At 41.7% G+C, this 24931-nt stretch overlaps 1 protein-coding gene across 2 annotated transcripts in view; it reads right to left on the bottom strand.

The window, feature by feature from the left end:
* The window catches only part of SEC11A (SEC11 homolog A, signal peptidase complex subunit), a 29733-nt gene extending 5104 nt beyond the window's left edge, over positions 1–24629 (bottom strand). The window contains exons 1-5 of one of the 2 annotated variants that reach the window (XM_059678044.1): positions 24249–24629; positions 13613–13722; positions 8344–8493; positions 6046–6080; positions 4431–4585 (exon numbers count right to left, since the gene is read on the bottom strand). In XM_059678044.1, coding sequence (XP_059534027.1) covers positions 4446–4585; positions 6046–6080; positions 8344–8493; positions 13613–13722; positions 24249–24299 — 486 coding nt within the window. In that variant the 5' untranslated portion in view covers positions 24300–24629 and the 3' untranslated portion in view covers positions 4431–4445. Of the gene's footprint in view, positions 1–2814; positions 2935–4430; positions 4586–6045; positions 6081–8343; positions 8494–13612; positions 13723–24248 lie in introns of those variants that run through there. The other variant, XM_059678043.1, reaches the window with a different exon arrangement.
* Between the last annotated feature and the right edge of the window lie 302 nt (positions 24630–24931).

Below are 24931 nucleotides of genomic sequence, written 5' to 3'. Positions count from 1 at the left end.
CTGTTCACGCCTCCCGGAAAGTTACTTACTTCAGAGAGTACCGGGCTATTTCATTTTTTTAAAATTAAAGCCACAGAGAGGTCTATATCTTCAATGTTGGAATTTTAAGAAATAACACAGTGTATAGTTCAGGTAGGGTGATGCATCTTTTACGCAAACAGGGGCCCAAGTGAGCAGACAGAACTGCATTAAGCACCTAATGATGAAGACCAGATAAAGGAACACGGTCAAACTCGTAGGAGTACAAATAAAACGCTGTGGCAAAATTTATCAAAAGCCTTAGGCGTCACCTCTGAGAACTGACTGTGAAGAAAGGACTGGGCAGAAGCACTGAAACATATGTAACAAGGATGCTCATCCTAACATCGTTCATAATTTTTAAAAATGGGGAAAAGATCAAAGCGTCTAACAGCAGGAGACTGTCTAACTGAAAATGTGGTCTATCCACACAGAGGAGAAGCGTACAGCTTTGAAAATGATGATATGGACATACATTTTTATTTGTAAAGATACTGATAACTCCGGGGGATGAAAAAAGGTTATAAACTGTGGCCATTCTTTGCCTGTACACAAACTGTTTTCAGTATGCGTGCATGCGTGTGCGTGCGCGCGTGCACACACACATACACACACTCAGATCTACCTCTTTATACATAAAGGCTAAAAAATATATATCAAAAAGTTAAATATTGCCCTGACCAGTTTGGCTCAGTGGATAGAGTGTCGGCCTGCGGACTGAAGGGTCCCGGGTTCGATTCTGGTCAAGGGCACGTACCTTGGTTGCGGGCACATCCCCGGTGGGGGGTGTGCAGGAGGCAGCTGGTTGATGTTTCTAACTTTCTATCTCTTTCCCTTCCTCTCTGTAAAAAAATCAATAAAATATATTTAAAAAAAAAAAAAAAAAAAAGTTAAATATTTATGGAGGGGGAGCAGAAGAAAAGTGACTTTGCTTTCTGATGACTATTTTTTCCTTATGTTTCTACATGAATCTATAAACAAAAAGACTCTAAGAGGTTGATGAGTGTGAATAACCACAATAGCAGCGTCTTGGGAACAGAGAGAGACGGGGACAATGATTTCTTAGGAACACGGATGATCCTATGTGGATGGTAAAGGTACGTCTGGCTCTCCATGGGAATGAAGCTCCCGGGAACTGGTGGCATGCGCAGAAAGCCCCCAGCACTGCAGGGCACAAAGCACATGGTGCTTATTCTGATCAGATCTCTCCTCCCCAAACCCAGCAACCTCATGCTGCAACTGTGGCAGCTCTCACTTAATAACTCGCACTTAATTCTCTATGGGACCCCAGCTCCTCAGCGTGGTAGCCTATTCGATAGAGCAGCGACTTTTAACTGGTGTGCTGCAAGAATTTTAAAAACATGCAATACCTGATTATTTAGTCAGAGGCACTGAACTCTCTGCCCTTAGATTGTCAAATAAAAAAATGACAACAGGCAACAATTCATTCCTTGCGAATGAGTCAAAATTAAACCTATTTTTTGTCAGACTGGCAAGAAATATGATGTATTTTTGGGTGTGCTGCAGAATTCTATTGATTAGTTTGTGTGTGCTGTGAGGTGGAAAAGGTTGAAAATCGCTGCGCTAGAGGAACCACTCTGAGTTCACACTGTCCATCCCAGGTGAGGGGAGCAGGTGCTCTCACAGCGGTCAGAGTGTCACATGGTCTCTGGACACTGCGAGCCAGCAGCTACCCGTTTCAGAGCTGTGATGCCTGTGATTCGGGTGCGATGGTTAAAGCGGGCTCTGAGGTCATCGGCCACTTACCACCAGTGTGACCTCAGACAAGCAACCAACTGGCCTGTGTTTCCTCATCTACAGAATGGAAATGTTAGGGTTGTTCTGAGGTTAAAAAAAGGTAATACTTGCAAAGCACTTAGAATGAATCGCTGGCGTATAGGAAGCCCTAATAAATGTCAGTTATTGTTAATATTATTAAAAACATGAAGGTAGTTACAATCCCATACTTCCTCATACCAATCACTTACAATTCCTGTCTTCCACTGATTTGTTCTCCTGTTAAAATCTGAAATAAACAGGCTTAATATAACTTGTAAATTTCATGTGACCTCAATAATTTCAAGACCGGAAATAAAACAGTATGGTGTAAATTAATATGAACAAGTTAATTTAGATGAACGCTTTAAGATGCTGATTGAGTAAATACTTAAGAAATGTAAGTTTCATGAAGCGGGATTAAAACTGCTGGGGATCCCCAGAGCCCAGCAGAGTACAAACATCAGAGTCCATGGGTGGTGCCCAATAACATTTCTTCAGTGGATTAAACAAATGAATTTTTAACGCCGACACTCCAATTCGTCATCTCATCACTAATATTCTATTCTTTTACTGTCTCCCTTTCCGCCCTTCCGGTGCAGTATACCAGAAGCTTTATTTTTTATTTTATTTATTTTTTAAAAATATATTTCTTTATTGATTTCAGAGAGAAAGGAAGAGGGAGAGATAGAAACATCAATGATGAGAGGATCATGGATCGGCTGCCTCCTGCACGCCCCCTACTGGGGATTGAGCCTGCAACCCAGGCATGTGCCCTTGGCCAGAATCGAACCTGAGACCCTTCAGTCTGCAGGCCGATGCTCTATCCACTGAGAAAAACTGGCCAGGGCTACCTGAAGCTTTGAGGCATTTAATTAGCCCACCTTTTCAGAGGATACAAGGTGATTTGACAGAACCAGGACCGACCATTATATCAATTGTATAGGATCAGCAATAAGATCGAGGGGGCCAGGTTTCAAGCAACGTGAAAAACTTAGCAAGTGCTCCCTCTATACTTACCCCCTCGCTCTCCCCACAACATCTTTTTTCTCTAGCCAATGTTGTCCTTGTTTATAGAGGCCTCGGTCATCAACCGCGTTATTGTCTCCTTTGGTCAAAAACTTGATATGTCCATTTTGCCTTAAAAGAATAAGAGAAAACCCAACTCATCAAATACCTCGATGTCATTTCAAAGCATAAAATTTGCTCTTGTTAACCCAAAATTCCTGTGGAACTGTGGTGTTTTAATCACCATTCCCAAGATCAAAAAGAATTACTTATTTAGCTAAAAGGATGTTTATAGCCGTGTAGTTTATAATAGGGAAAAACTGGAAACAAGCTAAAAGTTTAACATTCAGGAGTTGAAATACTAAACAAGCATTAAGGACAATGTTACAGAAGACTATTTAATGCACTGAAGATCATACAAACTGTATTAAGTGAAGAAAAGATTATAAAATAGTATATGCAGAATAATCTCATTTTTATATTAAAACAAAGACAAACCACTAATATTTTTGAAATACACAGAGCAAAGGAACACATTAAACTACCCTACAGGCAAAATGAAGGTTATATGAAACAGAATGACCCAGTTTCTTTAACCAATAACTTGCAAAGAACAAAATGTTGGAAAAGGAATTTACATATTAAATAAAAGACACTATAAAGCCATATCAACCAATTTCAACGGAGGACCTTTATCTGAATCTGGATTCAAACTGTTAAAAAAGCTCACTGATTATATTTCATAAGTGTTTACTAAAATATTTACCTATGACATGACGTGATTTGATTCAAAATAATACATGCAGGATAGGGGGAAAAGTGTTAGTGTGCATGGGACAGAATTAGCCATAGATTAATAATTATTGGGCCCTAGCTGGTTTGGCTCAGTGGATAGAGTTCTGGGTTCGATTCCAGTCAAAGGCACATGCCCAGGTTGCTTGATCCACACTAGGTAGCGTGCAGGAGGCAGCCAATCAATGATTCTCATCATCGATGTTTCTATCTCTCCCTCTTCCTCTCTGAAATCAATAAAACTGTATTTAAAAAAAAATAATTATTGGGACTGGGTAACAGGCTTTTGGGAGTTCACTGTACTGCTTTGTCTACTTTTATGCATGTTAGAAATTATCCATATTAAAAAAAAAAGGCAAAAATAACAGTATCTTACTTAATCAGAAACTTACTAGTTTAATTCTTCTAAAGAACCATGCGGACCTGGCTGGTGTGGCTCAATTGTTGAGCATTGACCTATGAACCAAGAGGTCATAGTTCAATCCCCAGTAGGAGGCCTGCAGGAGGCAGCCAATCAATGATTCTCTCTTATCATTTATGTTTCTCTCTCTCTCTCCCTCTCCAAAATCAATAAAAATATATTAAAATAAAATAAACCATGAGGTTTCTAGTAACTTTACATTTTAACTGAAAGCAAAGTACATTTTACAGTTGATAAAAACCATCTTAAAATTAGTTCAAGTGAGTCTGAGTTAGCCATCATAGTAGAAAGAAGAAAATTAGCTCCAGACGCCTACTGACTAGTATTCACTGAGATGCTAAGCCAGAAACTGGCTCACTAGACACTAAATCTGCACATGGAACTAAATTGGGAGGCGTTGCAAACACCAAAAACAACGAGGTGCAAACAGTCACATGAACAATGAGGTTCCAACAAGAAAAAATGCAAATGTATGCAGAGAAAAACAACGTGCAGCTGACAACTCCGTAAAGGAAAGAACGTCTGAAAAATGCTGGCGGGTGAAAGAGGACAGGTGCCAAGAGGGGCGAGCTGCAAGCGTGGACGCCAGGAGCCGCAGGAAGCGAGTCAGTTCAACCATGAAGATAGCAACAACACCGAGGCAGAAAAGTAAAACCAAATAGGAGAGGATGATTGGGACACGGGAGACTTCTCAGGAAAGGAAAGGGATGCTATGAGAGAGGTGGGTTATTTCCAAATAGTTGATTTGCCAAGCAACCCACCAAGCACATCCAATCTCCTCTGCCGCTGCCCCTGCCCCGACACAGTCAGGAGAGGCCACTATAGCTGCTCGCGAAAGGAAGGTCTCCTTCATGTACTTAACGGTGTAACAAATGTTCTCTGGTGGCAACCAGCTCCTTTTAGACCGACTCCAATACCTCACAACTCACAGGCCCAAAATACTGGCCGATACATTAATATCAAAGTTTGATACATTAGCCGAAACCGGTTGGCTCAGTGGATAGAGCGTCGGCCTGCGGACTGAAGGGTCCCAGGTTTGATTCCGGTCAGGGGCATGTACCTGGGTTGCGGGCATATCCCCAGTGGGAGATGTGCAGGAGGCAGCTGATGGATGTTTCTCTCTCATCGATGTTTCTAACTCTCTATCTCTCTCCCTTCCTCTCTGTAAAAAATCAATAAAATATATAAAAAAAAATTTTTAAAAAAAGTTTGATACATTAATATCAAACTCTCCCCTTGCTAAAACAGGGACCAAATATTAACATTATCCACCTCTAAGGAGTGCAACACACTTACAATTTAACCATCATAATACTGCGATGGTAGGAAGGAGGAAATAATCGCTTCATAGAAAGTTAAAGATAAACTATACAGTGTGGCCCTAGCTGGTTTGGCTCAGTGGATAGAGCAGGGGTCCTCAAACTTTTTAAACAGGGGGCCAGTTCACTGTCCCTCAGACCGTTGGAGGGCCGGACTATAGTTTAAAAAAAACTATGAACAAATTCCTATGCACACTGCACATATCTTATTTTGAAGTAAAAAACCAAAACGGGAACAAATACAATATTTGTATTTGCATGTGGCCCGCGGGCCCGCGTCGGCCTGTGGACTGAGGGGTCTCAGGTTCGATTCTGGTCAAGGGCACATGCCCAAGCTGTAGGCTCAATCCCTAGTGCGGGGCGTGCAGGAGGCAGCTGATCTCTCATCACTGATCTCTGAAATCAATAAAAATATATTAAAAAACAAAACAAAAAACTATGCAGCGTGTTTATAAAACAAAAAGAGGTTTACCCCGAATTTAACATTATCTCTGGGTGCTAGGATTACATGTAATTTTGTTTTCTGTATTTTTTCAATTTACACAGCATCATGTATAACAATACACATGTAATAAGAATGTTCATAAGATGGAGATACATGAAAAAAGAGCTTTATATGCTATTTACAGATTTGCAAAGGCACCTTACAGAAGAAGCTGGTGGGGGAGGAAGGGAGGAATAGACAGGAGAGGTCAGTGGAACAATTCCTACCTCTAGTCTTCTTAAAGCTCAGGATGTTATTGCTTCTGAAAGAAATGAACAACAGTGCAAAAACCAGCCTGAAAACACCCAGGACAGACTGACTACACAAAGCTTAATCCACTGTGTTTGTCATTGGGTCCTATATTTAAGAACAATGCCAATACTATTAAATCAGGTGATTATTACAACCAGGTATTTTAGTCTCTGTGAAACAAAGAAGGAAATGGGAAACTTGAGACTATTAATAGCATCTGCTTTTTAAACAGTCGTGCAAGTTGAAGGCATCTCAAGAGTCGGAAAGAAATCACCAAACCGCCCAGATTACACAGTACAACACATCATAAAATATTAAAAAATCTGATAAAAAATTACTTTTAAGGCCGGCAAGTGTGGCTCAGCGGTTCAGTGTCAACCTATGAACTAGGAGGTCACAGTTGGATTCCCAGTCAGGACACATGCCTGGATTGTGGGCTCCATCCCCAGTAGGGGGCGTGCAGGAAGCAGCTGATCCATGATTCTCTCTCATCATTGATGTTTCTCTCTCCCTCTCCCTTCCTTTCTGAAATCAATGAAAAAATAGTGTGTTTTTTTAATTACTTTTAAAATTTAAGGAATCTGTAGTTGATATAACCTCTGTCAATGAACTTGCCCTGAAACAAGATGAACTGTTTTAAAATTTAATAACTCACTGGAAAAAGGAGACGTATGTAATACTATATGTAATACTTTAAACAACAAAGAATGAAAAACAAACAAAAAACTCACTGGATTTCAAAGGATCACATATAAAAATGGACAGTATTTGTTCTACCCAAAGCAGGGCCATGGTTTAAACTGATTTTCTCTGACAAACTCTGGGGAAAGTTGGTTCAGCTTTGTCCACAATAGGCAGTGCTGAGAACAAACACCCCAAACTCAACTGAAGAATCTGGAAAATGCTACCCATACTGAATAAACCTTTGCAATTCCAAAATAAATTTCAAAAAAATGTAGTTAGCCTTTCCTTGTTAACAATAGAATGCCATTTAAAAATGATCTCTTTCAAAATATATACTCGATTCTGAAAAAAGAGCAGTCAGATCTTTATTCTACAGTGAAGAAAACTCTTCTAAACTGAAATGTTTATGGGGATTTGCAAAAATCAACAACTGACAGTTGCCTCGTCTTTAGGTGGAGAAGATAAACTATGCTGGAGGTGGTCGAACAGGAATATTTATTTAGGGCTCCCTCATACTCAAGAAACTACATGACCCCCACCATTTCACATCCCCTCTGTGCATCCTCCAGGACACCCGCTTTTTCCTTCATTCCTTACTTTCCTACCCTTCTCAAAAAGTTTTCCTTAACTAGAAATACCACAGATTTGAAGGCTTAGAACTCAGAGATCTCATAAAGCACTTTCCTAAAACTCTCTATATTACAGATCAGGGGACTGAGACCTAGAGGTGAAATATTTGCTCATTCTTATGCTCCCCCTCAACCCCACGTGACTCTAAAGGTTTTACATACGTCCTTTTTAATTCAAAAATGCAAGTATCTACATTTCAAAGAGCAACTTAGATTTTAGAAATTTTCTATGGAATTTGGAAAAGTTGGTATATTTACTCTTATTTGAAATGTCTGTTAGACTGCCTTAAAATTTTTTTTAAAAGATTGGGGCTTCCTCATTGATTATATCAGAAGATCCTATTTGGGGTTAACCTTTATGTCATATGGGGTAGGGGGTTATGTACATCACACACACACACACACACACACACACACACACAGAATAACAGTACACTGTTCTTGTGGCCTTTGTCTACCATGTGGACAACTGATGTCACAAAAAGTGACAGCTGTGTTCCTCTATCCCCTCCGAGGCTTAGGGACCATTCCGGAAGACAGGGGCATGTGAGATTATAAGAGCTGATCATGAGGGGTGGAGTGTTAGGCAAAACGATTTCTGGTGCTTGATGAGGCTCATGCCATTTTAAGCGAGTTGCTCACAGTGACCGCCAGGCCTGTATCATCTGAAAGGAATGTTCTTATGTAGACAAATAGGCCCATTAAGCTGTTTACTGCTCTGAAATATACAGGGCTACTGATCTGGTTGGGAACCAAGAAAAACCTCCAGGGAAAGAAATGAATTAATAAATAATTTCGTTTTCAAATATTCACCAAGCCTGCAGACATTCATAAAAATGAATTGAAAGAAGGACCTAGGAGTTTCCACCCTGTTTTAACCTTAAGGCTATCAAAATTAAATACTGTAAACACCAAAAGATAAAAATATTTTAAAACAAAAAATATATAGTTTGCACATACTTTTCATGAATCTTCAAGACTCGATGGACTATAGGGATCTCTCTTCCTTCTATTCTAAAAACAACAATTTCTCCCACTCGTATGGGATCTTCCACTCGATTTGTTAGGAAGAGAAGATCTCCTCTATGAAATGCAGGTTCCATGCTGCCACTGGGAGGGACAGAAGAATACAGCAAAGAGAAAGTCAGAGATTAAATTTACTTTCAAAATTAGATATTCAACAAAATAATCTCAAGTATCACCTTTGAAATATACCCAATACCTTAACAAATATATTGACGACATAAATGTATATTGTTCTGAAAATATGGTTTCCTCAGACTAAGGAGTTATACTAAAGGTCTCTTTAGTTGTTAGCATTTATTAACTACTTCCATTTCAAGCAGTACTATTCAGAGGAGCTTAAATCTTTGAAAAGGGCAATGCTACTGATCCTTTAACCTTTTAAAATTTCAAGTGACAAACAGAATGAACTTTATAATCACTGCTCTTATCCTCACTTCTTCTGAAAACAATAAACACATTCAAATATTCAAATGAGAACGTCTCCTGCCATTTATAAAGTCACAGACCAAGATGACCTTATGATTTCAAACCACAAAGAAGTAAGAGCTCAAGTCAAAGAACAGTCAGCTCCAGAGATAATGCTTGTGTTATCAATTTATTTATTTAAAAAAAAGAGAGAGAGAGAGAGAGAAAACCAAGGACGAGAGAAGAGATTTTTGCCTCAGAATTTCAGAAATGAGCAAAGCATTGATTTCCATAGAGGAAAAACTCATCTCTCACCAAGTGCTTCAAAGGTCCTAAGATAGGTGCATTGATAAGGAACCTTTTCTTTCCATGAGGAAGAAGGCAATCAGTAATATTTTCAGAAACTCAAGCTCCAGTTTGCAATAATAATAGGTTTAGTAAGAAGAAAATGGATAGACAGGGGATAAAAATCAAGACAGTGTTCTCTGTTTGAAGACTCTGGACTCTCTACATAAGGAGGCTGACTGAGACTTAGGGAGGCCTGAAGTTACACATCAAGGCAATGATAAAGGAGAGATCTGAACCAAGGGAGTCCAATGAAATCCCCTCTCACTGTGCCAAACTGCCTTCGAGCCACTCTAGAATTTTAAGCACAAAGTATCACAATAATATTTGCATTTAAGAACCATCACTTCAGAAGCTTTGGATATACAGAAGTCATTCAAATATTTATTGAACTAATAAGTAGAATGGATGAGAAGGTAGATTTGGAGACCAGTTGTGCAGGCTATTACTTAGAATTCACATTTTACAAATATTAAAAGTTTTATTTAAAAAATAGACACAGGAGAATAAGGGTAAAAATACAGAGAAAAGGATGTATATACAGAATTACCTCAATTATATTAGAAATACTATGTGAAAAAAGAGACCAGAGTGTTAACAATTATATCCCAGAGCTATGGGTGACTTAGTTTCATCTAGATTACTGTGTGTGTTTTTTCAACATTTCATATAATGAAAACATACTAACTTTTTTCCTGATTGTAAAAGCAGTTTTTTAAAGGTCACTGCAACAGCCCAGGCTGCTGAGGAGGAAATGATGAGGGCCTGAAATAGAACAACAGCAGGGGGACACTTATAAAGGGTAGAACAGAGATCAGGAAAAGAACAAACTTGATGGCCAACTAGATATGACAGAACGACTCCTAGGTTTTAACACTGGCAACTGAGTAGATGACAGTGATAGCCACAGAAAAATGAGGAAAAAGAACAGGGTTGTGAGAAAAGATGAACTTCACTTTTCATTACACGGGGTTCCAGGTGCCTGGTTAACGTGCAGGTGCAAGGGTCCAGTGTGGGGTGAAAACAGTCTAGAAACCAGGGAAGAAAGGTAGGTGAGAGATAAACAGATTTAAAAGTTCAGCTACAGATGACAATTGAACAGATAAGCCCTAGCTGGTTTGGCTCAGTGGATAGAACGTCAGCCTGCGGACTGAAAGGTTCCAGGTTTGATTCTGGTCAAGGGCACATGCCTGGTTTGCGGGCTCGATCCCCAGTAGGGAGCGTGCAGGAGGCAGCCAGTCAATGATTCTCTCATCGTTGATGTTTCTATCTCTCTCTCCCTGCCTCTCTGAAATCAATATATTAAAAAAAACACCACACAGATGAAAGTGTGCAGTGAGAGGACCATTAAATAAATAAACCAGGGGAGCCCTGGCTGGGTGGCTCAGTTGGTTGGAGCATCAACCTGTACACCGTAAGGTGTGCATTCAGTTCCCAGTCAGGGTACATATCTAGGCTGCTGGTCTGATCCCCATTCGGGTGTGTGTGTGTGTGTGTGTGTCAGAGGCAACTGATCAATGTTTCTCACATCAATGATTCCCTCTTCCTTGCTGTCTAAAATCAGTAAAAATATATTCTCAGGTGAGGATTTAAAAAAGAAAGAAACCAGGAGAAAGTTATTTATTTTTATTATATTTTTATTAATTTTAGAGACAGAGAGGGGAGAGAAAGAGACAGAGAGAGAGAGAGAAAGCAAAATTGATTTGTAGTTCCATTTATTCATTTATCCATTGGATGATTCTCGTATGTGCCCTGATCAGGAATAGAACTCACAACCTTGACATATTGGGATGATGCTCTAACCAACTGAGCTATCCGGCCAGGACCAGGGAAAACTTTTTAAACATTAAATAAATTATTAGTAACCTTCTTATATTTTTTGATTAAACTATACTTTTAAATTTAAACATCAATCATGAACAATTTTATAAGATGTTATGTATAAATTATTGAAATATTTTAAAATTGGCTTCAGCTCTGTGAAAAGTTTTCAATGTTCCCTGAAACTTTAGTTAATAAAATAAATAAGAAGTATTTGTCTTTATCTCTAATGGCTTCACAAAGGTCCTAAAAGTGGATTCTCAGTTGGCCTGAGCCTTCTGAGGCATATTTGATTCAGATAAAAATTATATTCCTTACAGTAACATGAAACCCTGGCCAGGCCACCCAATCACATGGATTGTCTTTCTCTAATGACTGCTCCTTCCAGCCCTGACTAGAGTCTCTTCTAAAATGACTTGGTCTCTTTTTTCTTTCCTTTTTTAAAAAAATATATTTTATTGATTTTTTACAGAGAGGAAGGGAGAGGGATAGAGAGTTAGAAACATCGATGAGAGAGAAACATCGATCAGCTGCCTCCTGCACACCTCCCACTGGGGATGTGCCCGCAACCAAGGTACATGCCCTTGACCGGAATCGAACCTGGGACCCTTTAGTCTGTAGGCCAACGCTCTATCCACTGAGCCAAACCGGTTAGGGCTAATTTCTTTTTTTAAAATATGTTTTTATTGATTTTAGAGGGAGAGAAAGGGAGAGGGAGAGAGAGAGAGAAACATCAAAGAAAGAGAATCAGTGATCAGCTGCCTCCTGGGTGCGCCTACTGGGTATTGAGCCTGCAACCTGGGCATGTGCCGACCGGGAATCAAACCGGTAACCTCTAGGTTCATGGGTCGACACTCAACCGGTGAGCAACACTGGCCAGGCTAATTTCTTAAATCCACATTAGCAATCAGAAAAGTTTAGTATATACATAACCTACCTACCAAATAACTTATCTAACCACAAGTCCCTACTGATTACAAATTTTCCAGCTATAGCAAAACTGGGCTACTTTCAGAACCATCAATGAGCAAGTCCTTAGTCATTCGATTGTCTTTAAACATCTCCACTGAAGGAAACTCAATCTGAAGTTATCCCAGAAGAGTATCCACACGTGCCTCCCTGGACCCTCTCTCCACACCTGTTCCCCACAGAGCCAATTCGTGTGGCTTCCCCTTCTGTCGGTGTTTGGACACTTCACCAACCGAAGCTCTCCCTGAATCCAGGACTGTCTGGGAACTTCAGGCCACATGATTTTAGAATTGGAAAGGTCTTCTGACCTCATCTAGGTCCAGCCTTCAGTTCATTGATGAAACTTTAGTTTAGTGAATAAGTGACTTGCCCAATGGTGTAGGTCAGACAATGAAAGCGACAGAGATCCAATTCTCTATACTTTCCCAGCTAATAAAACCCATACATTTCTGGGGATCTCTAAAGCTATAGTTGCATTTGATTATTAATAAAAACAGAACTAAGGTAAAGTAAGACACTGGAGACCCAGTCCTTCCAACCACTTGTGGCTGGAAGTATATCCTATACTGTGGTCACCAACTGATGGTCCTCGGACCACTGGTGGTCCGTGAGGTCAGAAAGGTTGGCGACCACTGTCCTATACAACAATGAAGGAGTCAAATTCATCTTGTTGAGAGTAATGTACTATTAATTAGACTCTAGATAATGTTAATGATTCAGTTTATTTTATGTTTATACTCCATTATCTCCAGAAAAGACTTGGGAGGGCTTTTATAATTAAGCCCAAAATAGGATAGAACCATAATGACTCAATTAAGTAACCAAGTGGTAATTTCCAAAAAATGAGTAAATTAAGTTTTTAAAGCACTAACATTAGGAATATAAGGAGGGGGAAGAAGTACAGTGGAGAAAAAATTCAGTACTACTTGTCACGTTAAGAGAGGCATTAGTAGCCTGGCCAGCGTGGCTCAGTGGTTGAACACTGACCTATGAATCAGGAGGGTTCGATTGCCGGTCAGGGCACATGCCCGGGTTGTGGGCTCAATCCCCAGTGTGGGGCATGCAGGAGGCAGCCAATCAATGATTCTCTCTCATCATTGCTGTTTCTCTCTCTCTCTCCCTCTCCCTTCCTCTCTGAAATCAATTAAAATATACTTTTTTTAAAAAAAGAGATGGCATTAGTATATTCAAGATTCCTGAAGTCTATTTTGAAGTGATATTTAAAGGTCAGCAGGAAATAGGGAAATAATTAGTGATGCCTGCACCGGCACTGAGAACATGCTGCAGAAAAACAATTTCTTTGCAGATGATATAATCTAGCAAACAAACAACTAAATACCAGCGTAATGTATCAAAGGGAAGAGCAAGAAGACAGAAGAGCTTCAGGAAAATGAAGTACATTGAAACACCTTCTTAAGAGATGTGCTGAAAACAAAGCTCAGTAGTAAATGTTTTGGAGAGAGGTCAGAAGCCCTCTGGGGTCTGAATGTGCAGTGTCTAACATGTTGAGACTTTCTCACAATTGAGAAACAGTAACTCATTTTCTTCCAGGCTCTCTTCTGGGAAGGAGTGGTTTCTAGAGGAATGATACAACAGTGATTCAATGTCTCAATGCTTCTCCCAAGCAATGCCATGCAACGCCATGCCTTGAAAAGAAAATTACCTGAGCACCACTACAATTGGACTTTCACTTCCAGTTACGACCATTAGCCCCTTCCAGATCATTAGTGCTGAGGAGACAATCATTCCAAAATTTAGGACTTGATAATACAGCTGTAAGAACAAAGGAGAAGAGATTAGACCTACGATTATCCCCCCACCAGGCAAGAACTGAGGGTAGAATCAATTTAAAGGTTTTAAGTAGCACTAGTACAGCAGCTGAAGTTCCAAAACAGTCTTTAAAACTCTAATAATTACACAGTCAGCCTTCTCTCTCTCACCCCAGGTGCCCTGCTCCATTTTGTTTACTAAAATACGTTACATTTATATAACTTATTATTTTCAGAACCTTTCACTTGTTATTTCATTTGTACGTTCACAACCATTCAGCTTAAATCCAATCACGTTCATGATACATACCAGCCAACAGTGACAAACCTGTGCTTTAGAACTCCTCTCGTACTCACTTGTCTACAATATTTATCCCTAATAATCATGGCTGTTCAATGACGTTTAATCCCACCCCTCATCTTACAGTTGAGGAAATTTAGTCTGAGAGAGAGGAAGTGACTTCGCCAAAGTCAGACAACTTGTCAGTCATATAGTCAGGACTTGAAGGCCAGCCTTCTTTCTTTCTTAACACATCTGCGTAACTACTTGACAAATTGTAAAATTCTATGACTTGAATAAGCAAACGCAATACTAGAGAGGCATTGTAAATAAGGGAAATAATTGGACCTAATTGTGTTGGTGTAAGGCTGCATAACGGGTAAAAGTAGAGAGGATGACTGGACACCATGGTAGATGGTTCAAGAAATGAAAAGATGGTGTTGCCCTAACCGATTTGGCTCAGTGGATAGAGCGCCGGCTTGATAACTCAAGGATCCAAAGTTCGATTCCAGTCAAGGGCATGTACCAGTTGCGGGCACATCCCCAGTAGGAGGTGTGCAGGAAGCAGTTGATCGATGTTTCTCTCTCATCGATGTTTCTGACTCTCTATCCCTCTCCCTTCCTCTCTGTAAAAATCAAGAAAATATTTTTAAAAAAGAAAGAAAAGATGGTGTTGAAGAGTCCTGGGAGAATCTGAAAAAGCATATTATTAAGCTCAGATTATACACAACCTTGAATGTACCATTGAAAATGTGAACCTGAAAAGACATTCATAAGATGCTTTAAAGTGAAAGAAACAAAAATTTCAAAAATATGCACAATGTAAGTTTGCTTTTGTTATTTTAAAAATATATATGGCATGTGAACAATCCATAAGACAACTGTTCTAGTCCGAAAATTCAGTATCGTGGAAATAAACATGGGAGACTGTTCTAGATTTAAAATAACTAAAGAGATATAACCGAGGACAGAAAATTCAGCAAAATAAAAGTGATGGTAACTTTAAATACTATCATTTAACAGGTCATAACCTGAAAGTTATGTACTGTTCATTTATCTATTATAGTTATCAAACATATCAATTATATTTCTATTCTTGTAAGAGATATCTGAAGTTCAACATATAGGATATTTTCATAGGACTCAGACTTCCTGCAATTTTAAGCAAAGACAGAAGTGACCATGGAAGCAAAATTTGTCAGAGCTACAAAATAGCTGACCTGCCCTGGGTGGCGTTGCTCAGTGGTTAGAGCACCGGTCTGTGCACCCAAGAGCTGTGGGTTCAATTCCACTCAAGGGCACTCAAGAGCATGTACTACCTGAGTTGCAGGCCCGATCCCTGGCCCGGGTTGGAGTGCGTGCGGGAGGCAAATCAATTGAAGTGTCTCTGTCACATAAATATATGTTTCTCTCCCCTCCCTGGCTTGCCACCTCCCTTCCAGTCTAAAAACCATTGGAAAAAAATATCCTCACTCCTACGGTGAGGATAAAAAAAATAAAATAGCAGTTGGCCTGAAGTCTTATCTTAGGACCTCAAACTAACAGACTCATAACCCATAACCACAATTTCCCTGCTTTCTAACTCACAGAAGTGATCAGAAGCTAGGGTATTGGAGGCAGGCACACTGACAGCAGCAAAATGTAAAACCGATGGCACTGGCAAAACTGAAACATGTTCAGATCAGACACTGTTACCATGGCCCAGTAAAGTCACTGCTTGTCCGAGCGAGAATCTTTAATGATAATGACAACAAAAATCCTGAATAGTCAAAACAGGCATAATATCAATAACAGTAACACAAGTCTCATTTTAAAAAATTTGTTATGTTTTACAATCTGACAAATGAAAACATATCTATTTAATACACAGGTACAGTAGCTTCATTCATAATGGCCTCAAATTGGTAAAAAAAAAAAAAAAAAGTCCATCAATAGACGAATATACTGCAATATTTCCACACACTAGGATACTACTGTTCAGGAAGAGAAAGAATGAATTTCTGCCGAAACCAGTTTGGCTCAGTGGATAGAGCGTCGGCCTGCGGACTGAAAGGTCCCAGGTTCGATTCCAGTCAAGGGCATGTACCTGGGTTGCGGGCACATCCCCAGTGGGGGGTGTGCAAGAGGCAACTGATCGATGTTTCTCTCTCATCGATGTTTCTAACTCTCTATCCCTCTTCCTTCCTCTCTGTAAAAAGTCAATAAAATATATTAAAAAAAAAAAAAAAAGAAAGGAGAAACTTGCCCCAGCTCACCGACTGGAGTGTCTAGAACAGGGCGAAGGGGAATGCAGACAGAGCCCGGAAGGCTCCTTGACCTGAGGAGAAAGAACCGGGAGCTTGAGGAGGCAAAGGTAGCTAGAGACCCGGGGCAGGATGGAAATGAGAGCGACACGAAGGTCTGCAGAGGGTCTCTGCTCAAGTCCTCAGCAGAAAGACGACCAGCGATGATCAGCAAATGCTCTGAAGGAATTAACAAGGATGCAAAAGAACCATCTAAATGGGGCAGGGATAGCTTGAACTCTTGAAATAACAGCAGACTTCCTGAAAGTACTCAGAAAAGAGCTAGCAACCTGCCCTAACCGGTTTGGCTCAGTGGATAGAGCGTCGGCCTGCGGACTGAAGGGTCCCAGGTTCGAATCCAATCAGGGGCATGTACCTTGGTTGCGGCACATTCCCAGTGGGGGGTGTGCAGGAGGCAGCTGATCGATGGTTCTCTCTCTTTGATGTTTCTAACTCTATCCCTCTCCCTTCCTCCCTGTAAAAAATCAATAAGATATATAAAAAAAATACACCCCCCCCCCCAAACCCAAAGCAAACAAACAAACAAACAAAACCTATCAACCTAAAATTCTATACCTGGAGAAATTTCTTCCAAAAAGGAAGGAAATGCCCTGGCCAGTTTTGCTCAGTGGATAGAACATTGGCCTGTGGACTGAAGGATTCCAGATTCAATTCTGGTCAAGGGCACGTACCTTGGTGGCAGGCTTGATCAATTCCCAGCCCTGCTCAGGTGCATGTGGGAGGCAACCAACCGATGTCTCTCTCTCCCCCCCAACCCTTCCACTCTCTCTAAAAATTAATGGAAAAATATCCTCAGGTGAAGATTAACAAACAAAAAGAAAGGCAAGGGGGGGGACGAGTGTGGGATAGAAGGGGTCAATGGGGGGGAAGGCATCTGTAATATTTTCAACAATAAAGATTAAAAAGAAAACACATGAAGGCAAGCCCTCACCTGTATGGCTCAGTTAGTTGGGTGTTGCCCTATGCATCGAAAGGTTGTGGGTTCAATTCCCAGTCAGGGCACAAACCCAGGTTTCAGGCTTGATCCCAGGTACAAGGCATGAAGGAGGCAGCGGATCGATGGTTCCCTCTCACATCAATGTTCCTCTCTCTTTCTCTCTCTCTCCTTCCCTCCCTCCCTCCCCCCCTCTCCTTCCTCTCTCTCTAAAAATCAATAAAAAATACCTTTTTAAAGAATGGAGACATGCCTAGCCGGCATGGTTCAGTGGTTGAGCATTGACCTATGAACCAGGAGGTCACGGTTTGATTCCAGGTCAGGGCCCATGACTGAGTTGTGGGGTCGATCTCCAGTGGGGGGTGTGCAGGAGGCAGCCAATCAATGATTCTGTCTCATCATTGATGGTACTCTCTCTCCCTCTCTTAAATCAATAAAAGTATATTAAAAAAAAAAAAAAAGAATGGAGACAAAATTAAACCTTTTCAAAGGCACAAAAACTCAAATATAATTCACCACAAGCAGACCTACATTACGAAAAAGAAGTTTTTAAAAGTCCTCCAAGCAAAAAGAACATACCAAATGAAATCTGGATTTACACACAGAAATGAAGCACACTAGATATAGTATATGATGGTAAACATATATTTTTTTTTAAATATATTTTATTGATTTTTTACAGAGAGGAAGGGAGAGAGATAGAGAGTTAGAAACATCGATGAGAGAGAAACATCGATCAGCTGCCTCCTGCACATCTCCCACTGGGGACATGCCCGCAACCCAGGTACATGCCCTTGACCGGAATCGAACCTGGGACCCTTCAGTCCGCAGGCCGACGCTCTATCCACTGAGCCAAACCGGTTTCGGCACATATTTTTTTCTTATTTAAAATTTGTGGGGGTAAAAAAAAAAGTGTGTGGGAGATACCTAAAGTAGTACACAGAGGGAATTTTATAGCCATAAAGGCCTCAAATCATATGTTGTGCTTTTGTTTACACTCAGTTCAAATATTTTGTAATTTCCCTTGTGATTCTCCTTTGACCTATGGGTTATTTAGAAATACACTGTTTAATTTACAAATATTTGTAGCTTTCCCAAAGTAAACTTCTACCTTAAAACACTAGGAAAAGCAAATGAAACCCAAAGTAACTCACAGAAAGGAAATACTATTAAAGAAAGAGGAGAGCCCTACCCAGTTTGGCTCAGTGGATAGAGCATTGGCCTGTGGACCAAAGGGTCCTGGGTTCGATTCCAGTCAAGGGCACACACCTCGGTTGCAGGCTCCCAGCCCTGACCAAGGGTGTGTGGGAGGCAACCAATCGATCTCTCTCTCTCACATAGGTGTTTCTCTATCTTTCCCTCTTCCTTCCACTCTCTCTAAAAATCAATGTAAAAAATATCCTTGAGTGAGGGGGAAAAAAGAGGAAAAATAATGAATCAAAAGACAGAAAACAGCCATAACCGGTTTGGCTCAGTGGATGGAGCATCAGCCTGCGGACTGAGGGGTCCCAGGTTCGATTCCGGTCAAGGGCATGTGCCTTGGCTGCGGGCACATCCCCAGTGGGGGGTGTGCAGGAGGCAGCTGATCGATGTTTCTCTCTCATCGATGTTTCTAACTTTCTATCCCTCTCCCTTCCTCTCTGTAAAAAATCAATAAAATATATTAAAAAAAAAAAAGACAGAAAACAAAAAGAAAAACAATTGAATAAAAAATGAGCACTCTGAGTTCAATTAGCCAGACTAATCAGGAAAAAAAGAGAGAAGATATAAATTACTAATATCAGGCCCTGGTCAGCTAGCTCAGTTGTTTAGAGCGTCATTCCAATCCACCAAGGTTGCAGGTTCAATTCCTTGTCAGGGCACATACAAGAATCAACCAATGAGTGCATAAATAAGTGGAACAACAAATCAATGTTTCTCTCTCTTCCTCTCTAAAATAAATTTAAAAAAAGAAGAATGTAACTGTTTAAAGAAAATACTAATATCAGGAAGGAATGAGAGAGGTGACATCACTAGAGTAACTACGTATTGATTTGTATTGAAATACAATTATTAAAAGGATAAGTATTATGAATATTATACCGATATATTACCAATTCCTTGGGACAAGCTAACAAAGCTCACTGAAGAAAAAATGGATAATAGACCTATATCTATTAAAGAAATGGGATCTATAGTTTAAAAGCCTCCCCACAAGGAAAAACACCAGGCTCAGATGGCATTCACTGGTGAATTCTATCAAGCATTTAATGAAAAAAGAAAAAAAAAAATCCTAACAATTCTACACCAACTCTTCCAGAAAAATGCAGAAGAAATACTTCCCAATTCATTCTATGCTTTCTTTCTTCTGAGTGACACAAATGGTCTTTGAGGACAGTATGGCACCAGCGAGGCACCAACAGCACTTGGTGGGGCTGGGATGTGTAACGCCCTCCAGTATGCGGTAAATGCTCCGAATCAGCAACCAATCTATGGGCCATTTCTTCTACAGCAGGACTCACTCGTCTGGAATTAAAGGGTGAGAATAAGAGTGGCTGCTGTCGCCCATCTTGGCCACTCTGGGTTGTATGGGTTTACAAGTTTTCATTCCCAAAGGAGGTGCCCTTCCGCCAGGGGACACGCTGATTCCATCAGACTGGATGCTGAGATTGCCACCTGACCACGTTGGGCTCCTCATGCCAGTGAACCAAAATGCAGAGGCCAGGGGGTTACTTACTGGCCAGGTAATTGTCCTGACCATCAGACAAGTAATGAGGGACGTATAACTGGAATACAGAGAATCCTGAGAAAACAACAATCCCATTCAAGCAGGACTACGCATGACATTAACCCTTTAGTAATGGGGTTACAGAGGTTGGGGTCACTCCACTGGGCAAGATATTATGACCAACTTAGGTTCTTGCTGAGGGCTAAAGAAATATGGAATGATTAACGGAACAAAAAAATACAGCTATGACCATGTGGCCAAATATAAAAACAAGGAATGGCTGCATATTAGACAGAAGCATAATTCTGCTTTTCTCTTTATTTAAAAAGTGAAACATGATTAAGAGGTGTGCATAGCCCGGCCGGCGTGGCTCAGTGGTTGAGCATCGCCCAATGAACCAGGAGGTCATGGTTTGATTCCCGGTCAGGGCACATGCCCAGGTTATGGGCTTGACCCCCAGTTTGGGGCCTGCAGGAGGCAGCTGATCAATGACTCTCTATCATTGATATTTTTATCTTTCTCTCCCTCTCCTTTCCTCTCTGGAATCAATAAAATTATATTTTTTAAAAAAAGAGGTGCATAGATGCTGAGAAGATAAAGGATTGACTATAGTGGTTTTGTACTTTGCCAACTTGGCTAACAAAGCTTGAACTAGGTTTCCCCTAACCCCTTCCCTGGTCTGGGTTGGTTGGCCAAAAGGAGAAATCTGCCCAAGATCTGGAAAGTGAAAAGGGAACCAACTGCTATTTTGTTGAAGTTAACTGTGGTTAGAGATGGTAAGAGACATCATTAAGGGCCTGGCTTGTCCTCTCTCTCCCCTGCCCCATGGCCAGCGCATCCGACTAATAGAGACCAGTGTAGAGACAACAGCCTTATGCTTCATCTACTGCCCTTTGGTGTGGTCCCACTCCATCAGGAAGATTTGAAATTCTGACCAACTCCACAGCAAGCATGGATATGTCTACCCCTAACAGTGCTTCGGAAGAGGTAGCTGGTGATATTTTTCTGATTCTCCACCTCTCAGTTTTAGACTCTTACTCATCCAGCTTCTCCCACAATTGTGTTAAGATCTTAGTCCTATAATAAATCCCTTAATTCCCCAATAATATTTATAGTGGTTCTGTTTCCCAGACTAAACCCTGACCAATAAACCATGTTTTCCAGACAACACTTTCTGCCCCTGTGGACATCTTCTGTTTGGATACTATAGCTCACCTCCTTCCTTCAAGTCAGAAAAGAGAACTTTTGGGAGAGAAGTTATAATCACAATTTCTGCTTATGAGGAGCTCATTTTTGTTGTTGTAGGTCTGTGCCATCTAGCCATGGAAATGAGTGATCATGCTTGTCTCTATGACCATGGAGAGGATATGATGAAGAAAAAAATATACTAACTAAAAAATGACATGTTGGCCCTGGCCGGGTAGTTCAGTTGGCTGGAGTGCTGTTCCATACACCACAAAGGTGGCAGGTTCAATTCTCGGTCAGGCATATACAGGAGGCAACTGATCGATGGTTCTCTCTCTTCCTCCCTCTCTAAACTCAAAATTTATTTATATATATATATATTTTTACATTAAAAATAAAGGTAATAAATACTCTCAAGTCACGAGTTCCTAATTATTTCACTGCATTTTATTATTAACCTATGTTCTTGAGGTCATATTTTTTCCTCTATTGTATCCATAGGTGGAAATTACAGTTGCATGCTACCACATTTCTTCCTAATTCTACATTCAATGATGTCACGTTAGTAGCTTGAAATTAGCCATTAATAGTATTTACACCACAGAAATAGGCAAACTCTACAAATCTGGATTTCATAGATTAAGGAAAGTTTCAGGAAAATGGTGATCAGAAAGAATGCCAGGGGGGTTCTAAAGATAGTTAAATACACAAGGTTTGAATAGAACAATGTTCATAGAGACATTGATACGAAACAGGTAGGAAAGGTAGACTGGAACAAGACTGAAACAGTGAGAAACGGCAGGCTGTAAAATGACTGGGACTTACAGCAAAGGCCTTTCTAAGACAATGGGGAGCTACTGAAGGTGAGGCAATAGTGTATAGCAGGGGTCCTCAAACTTTTTAAACAGGGGGCCAGTTCACTGAGCCTCAGACCGTTGGAGGGCCGGACTATAGTTTAAAAAAAAACTATGAACAAATTCCTATGCACACTGCACATATCTTATTTTGAAGTAAAAAAACAAAATGGGAACAAATACAACATTTGTATTTGCATGTGGCCCGCGGGCCGTAGTTTGAGGACCCCTGGTGTATAGGATGCAGGGAAGGTAATGAAACACTTTATTTTTGAAAACTGTGAAGCAGACCCTAAAAAATTATATTACATATAATAAGTCTTGAGTAAGGCATTAAAAATCCATTATAACTCAAAGCTCCAAAGAATACATACTCTGTGATTCCATTTATATAAAGTGCAAACCCATCTATACCGACCAAAAGCAAATCCGTGGTTGCCAAGTGCTAGGGGAGAGACGAACTACAAAGGGGCACAGGGATCTTGTATGTGATAGAAATGCTCTATTATCTTGATTGTGATGGGTGTATGTAGCTGTAGGAACTGATCAAATAAAACACTTAAATGGATGGGGTTCATTGTACTCAAGCATTCCTCTATGAACCTAAGGGGAAAAACACAGTTACAGCTTAAATATATTAACCAGACATTTGATATGTATTTAGGTGTGAATGAAGAAGTTATGCAATGACAGCAGTTTTAGAGAAGCAAAAACCAAACTCATAGTTTCCTCTTTTCATGTGATGAGCTCAGTATCTATGAACACTATCAATTCCTTCCCCCAGAAGTTATGTACAGGCCAAACCTCATTTCATTATTTTCCCTCACCCCATTCCCACACTATCCAACTCCTCCCATTTCCTCCTCACCACCACTGGGAGGGTGTTCATTTTCTTCATCTCAGTAATGGGAAGAACGTTACCTACCTCATCTGCACATATAACACTTGACACATAGCAAATTAGCCTTAACTATTTTCTACACATTTATGCTCATGGAAAGCAGAGTCTGTCTTATGTATCTCTGCATTTCTCTCACTGTATTTAGCAGAAGGTACAATATAGCCCCCCAAATAAGTACTTCTTCAGAGAAATGTCTGTAGTACCCAGAAATTCAGATATGGATGGAAAAGACAACACCACGCAACATCAGGGAGAATCTGAAGAGTTACCTTCAAGACATAAATGTTCTGTGCAATTTGAAAAGAATGATCAGCGATGACTGAAGGAATTAAGAAGCATCTCTAAGAGAAGGTGACACACTGAGGTCGCTAAAATCTGAAGGGGACTAAGGGGAGGTTGCACATCTACTTCCCTAACCGGTATTTGTAAACACTGCAAAATGCAAGTCCACCAGGAAAATCTTTAATAGTGACACCAGGATAAGTCTTAATAGTCAAATACTGTAAAAAAAGGCAAGCAAACGAGGCTCTAGAGACAGGCACTCGATGCAGAAGATGAAAAGGAGCAACTTTTCCTAACGACTGCACAATCCCAACAGCATTCCCAATACCATCTGACATCCGATCTAGATAAATTCTAGATAGAAGCTCAAGACGGAGTAAGATTTAAGGACAAAATGAGGAGATCTAAATATCCCAGATCCCTGTGCCACTAACACTGGGCGTTTTGGTATACCCGAGGAATCGGAGGGCTGCCACCTTCATGCTAAACGGACTCTCGAGGGCAAGTATAGTAACCGTTCCGACTCCAAGTCAGACGTGGTCCAAGGAAAAGGCAGTGCAGGCCCCTGGGGCCAACAGACCGAGGAGGGCTGGTGACCTGCTGAAAGCAGCAAAGCGGCGTTTGTGGGGCCTACAACCGCCTCCCCGAGCACCCCGGGTGCAGGGGGCTGCTCAATCTAGCCTCCGGGTTGCATGGGAGTCGCTGCGATGGGAGGAACCCCGAGTTTGCCGCCTGGCGAAGTCTGAAACGATGAGCAACCCTAACTCCCACTCGCAAAGCGCGCTTGGGTTTCCATTTGCTCCTCAGCCTCGTTGGGAGGAAGGGAAGGTGAAGACCGGCTTCCCGCGCCACCCCCAGCAGGCCCCAGATTAACTAGGGGCTAATAATAATAATAATAATTAATAATAATAGTATGGGGGGCGGACCAAGCGACCTCTGGCCTCAGACTCCACAAAGAGATGGTCTAGGCGTCAGCCCGGCTCAGGGGCTCAGGGGCTCAGGGGCCCAGAGGCCCGCAGGACCCGCAGTGGCAGCGCCCAAGGGACAAGAGGAGCCCGGGGAAACAGCGGGCGGCCAACCTCACCTGCCGCTTGTTCATCCGCCGCACATCGTCCAGAAAATCTAGAGACAGCATGGTGGGGCCGGTGAGGAGGACACCGGCAGAAGAGAGGGCGCGATGTGACCGGCGGGCGGAACGACCGACGCCGGGCTGAGCTCACACTGGACAGGACCCGCGGCGCCCTCACTTCCGCTTCCGGGGCGGCAACCGGCGCGGCCCGCCCCTTCGCTGCCCGGAGTGGACAAAGGGGCTCGCGACCTGCCTGATCCGGCCTTCCGGCCTGGCCTCGCTGTAGGAGGGCTCTCCCCCTCCGGACGTCGCCGGCTGAGAACCGACCGGGGCCCACTTCCGCGCTCGGCCCCGCGGCCCGTCGCGGAGGCCCCCTCACCCGGGGTTAGAAGGGAAGCCGCCTTGCAACTTCCGGGGGGCGGGCGCTCGTGCATGTCTGGCCAATGGGAAGCCGCGTCTCCGGCGTCTGAGGCCAGAAGCGGCCCCTGAGTGGCTGGCGCGGTTAAGCCCGCCCCGGGTCCGGGTGTGGCACTAGACGTGTGGCCCCGCCGTGCGGTCTCCAGTGGGGGCGGGGTGTGGGGGGAGGTCCTCCGGGAAACTGACAGCTGAGATGGTTTCAGTAAGTGCTTTTCCCGTAAAGGTGGAGGATGCGAGAGACTTTGAAAGCACACCTGGATCTCTCAAATTTTAGAAACCCT

The sequence above is a fragment of the Myotis daubentonii genome, chromosome 21 (genome assembly GCF_963259705.1).
Source record: "Myotis daubentonii chromosome 21, mMyoDau2.1, whole genome shotgun sequence".
Lineage (NCBI taxonomy): Eukaryota > Metazoa > Chordata > Mammalia > Chiroptera > Vespertilionidae > Myotis > Myotis daubentonii.
This window is presented reverse-complemented; position numbering and strand designations above follow the sequence as displayed.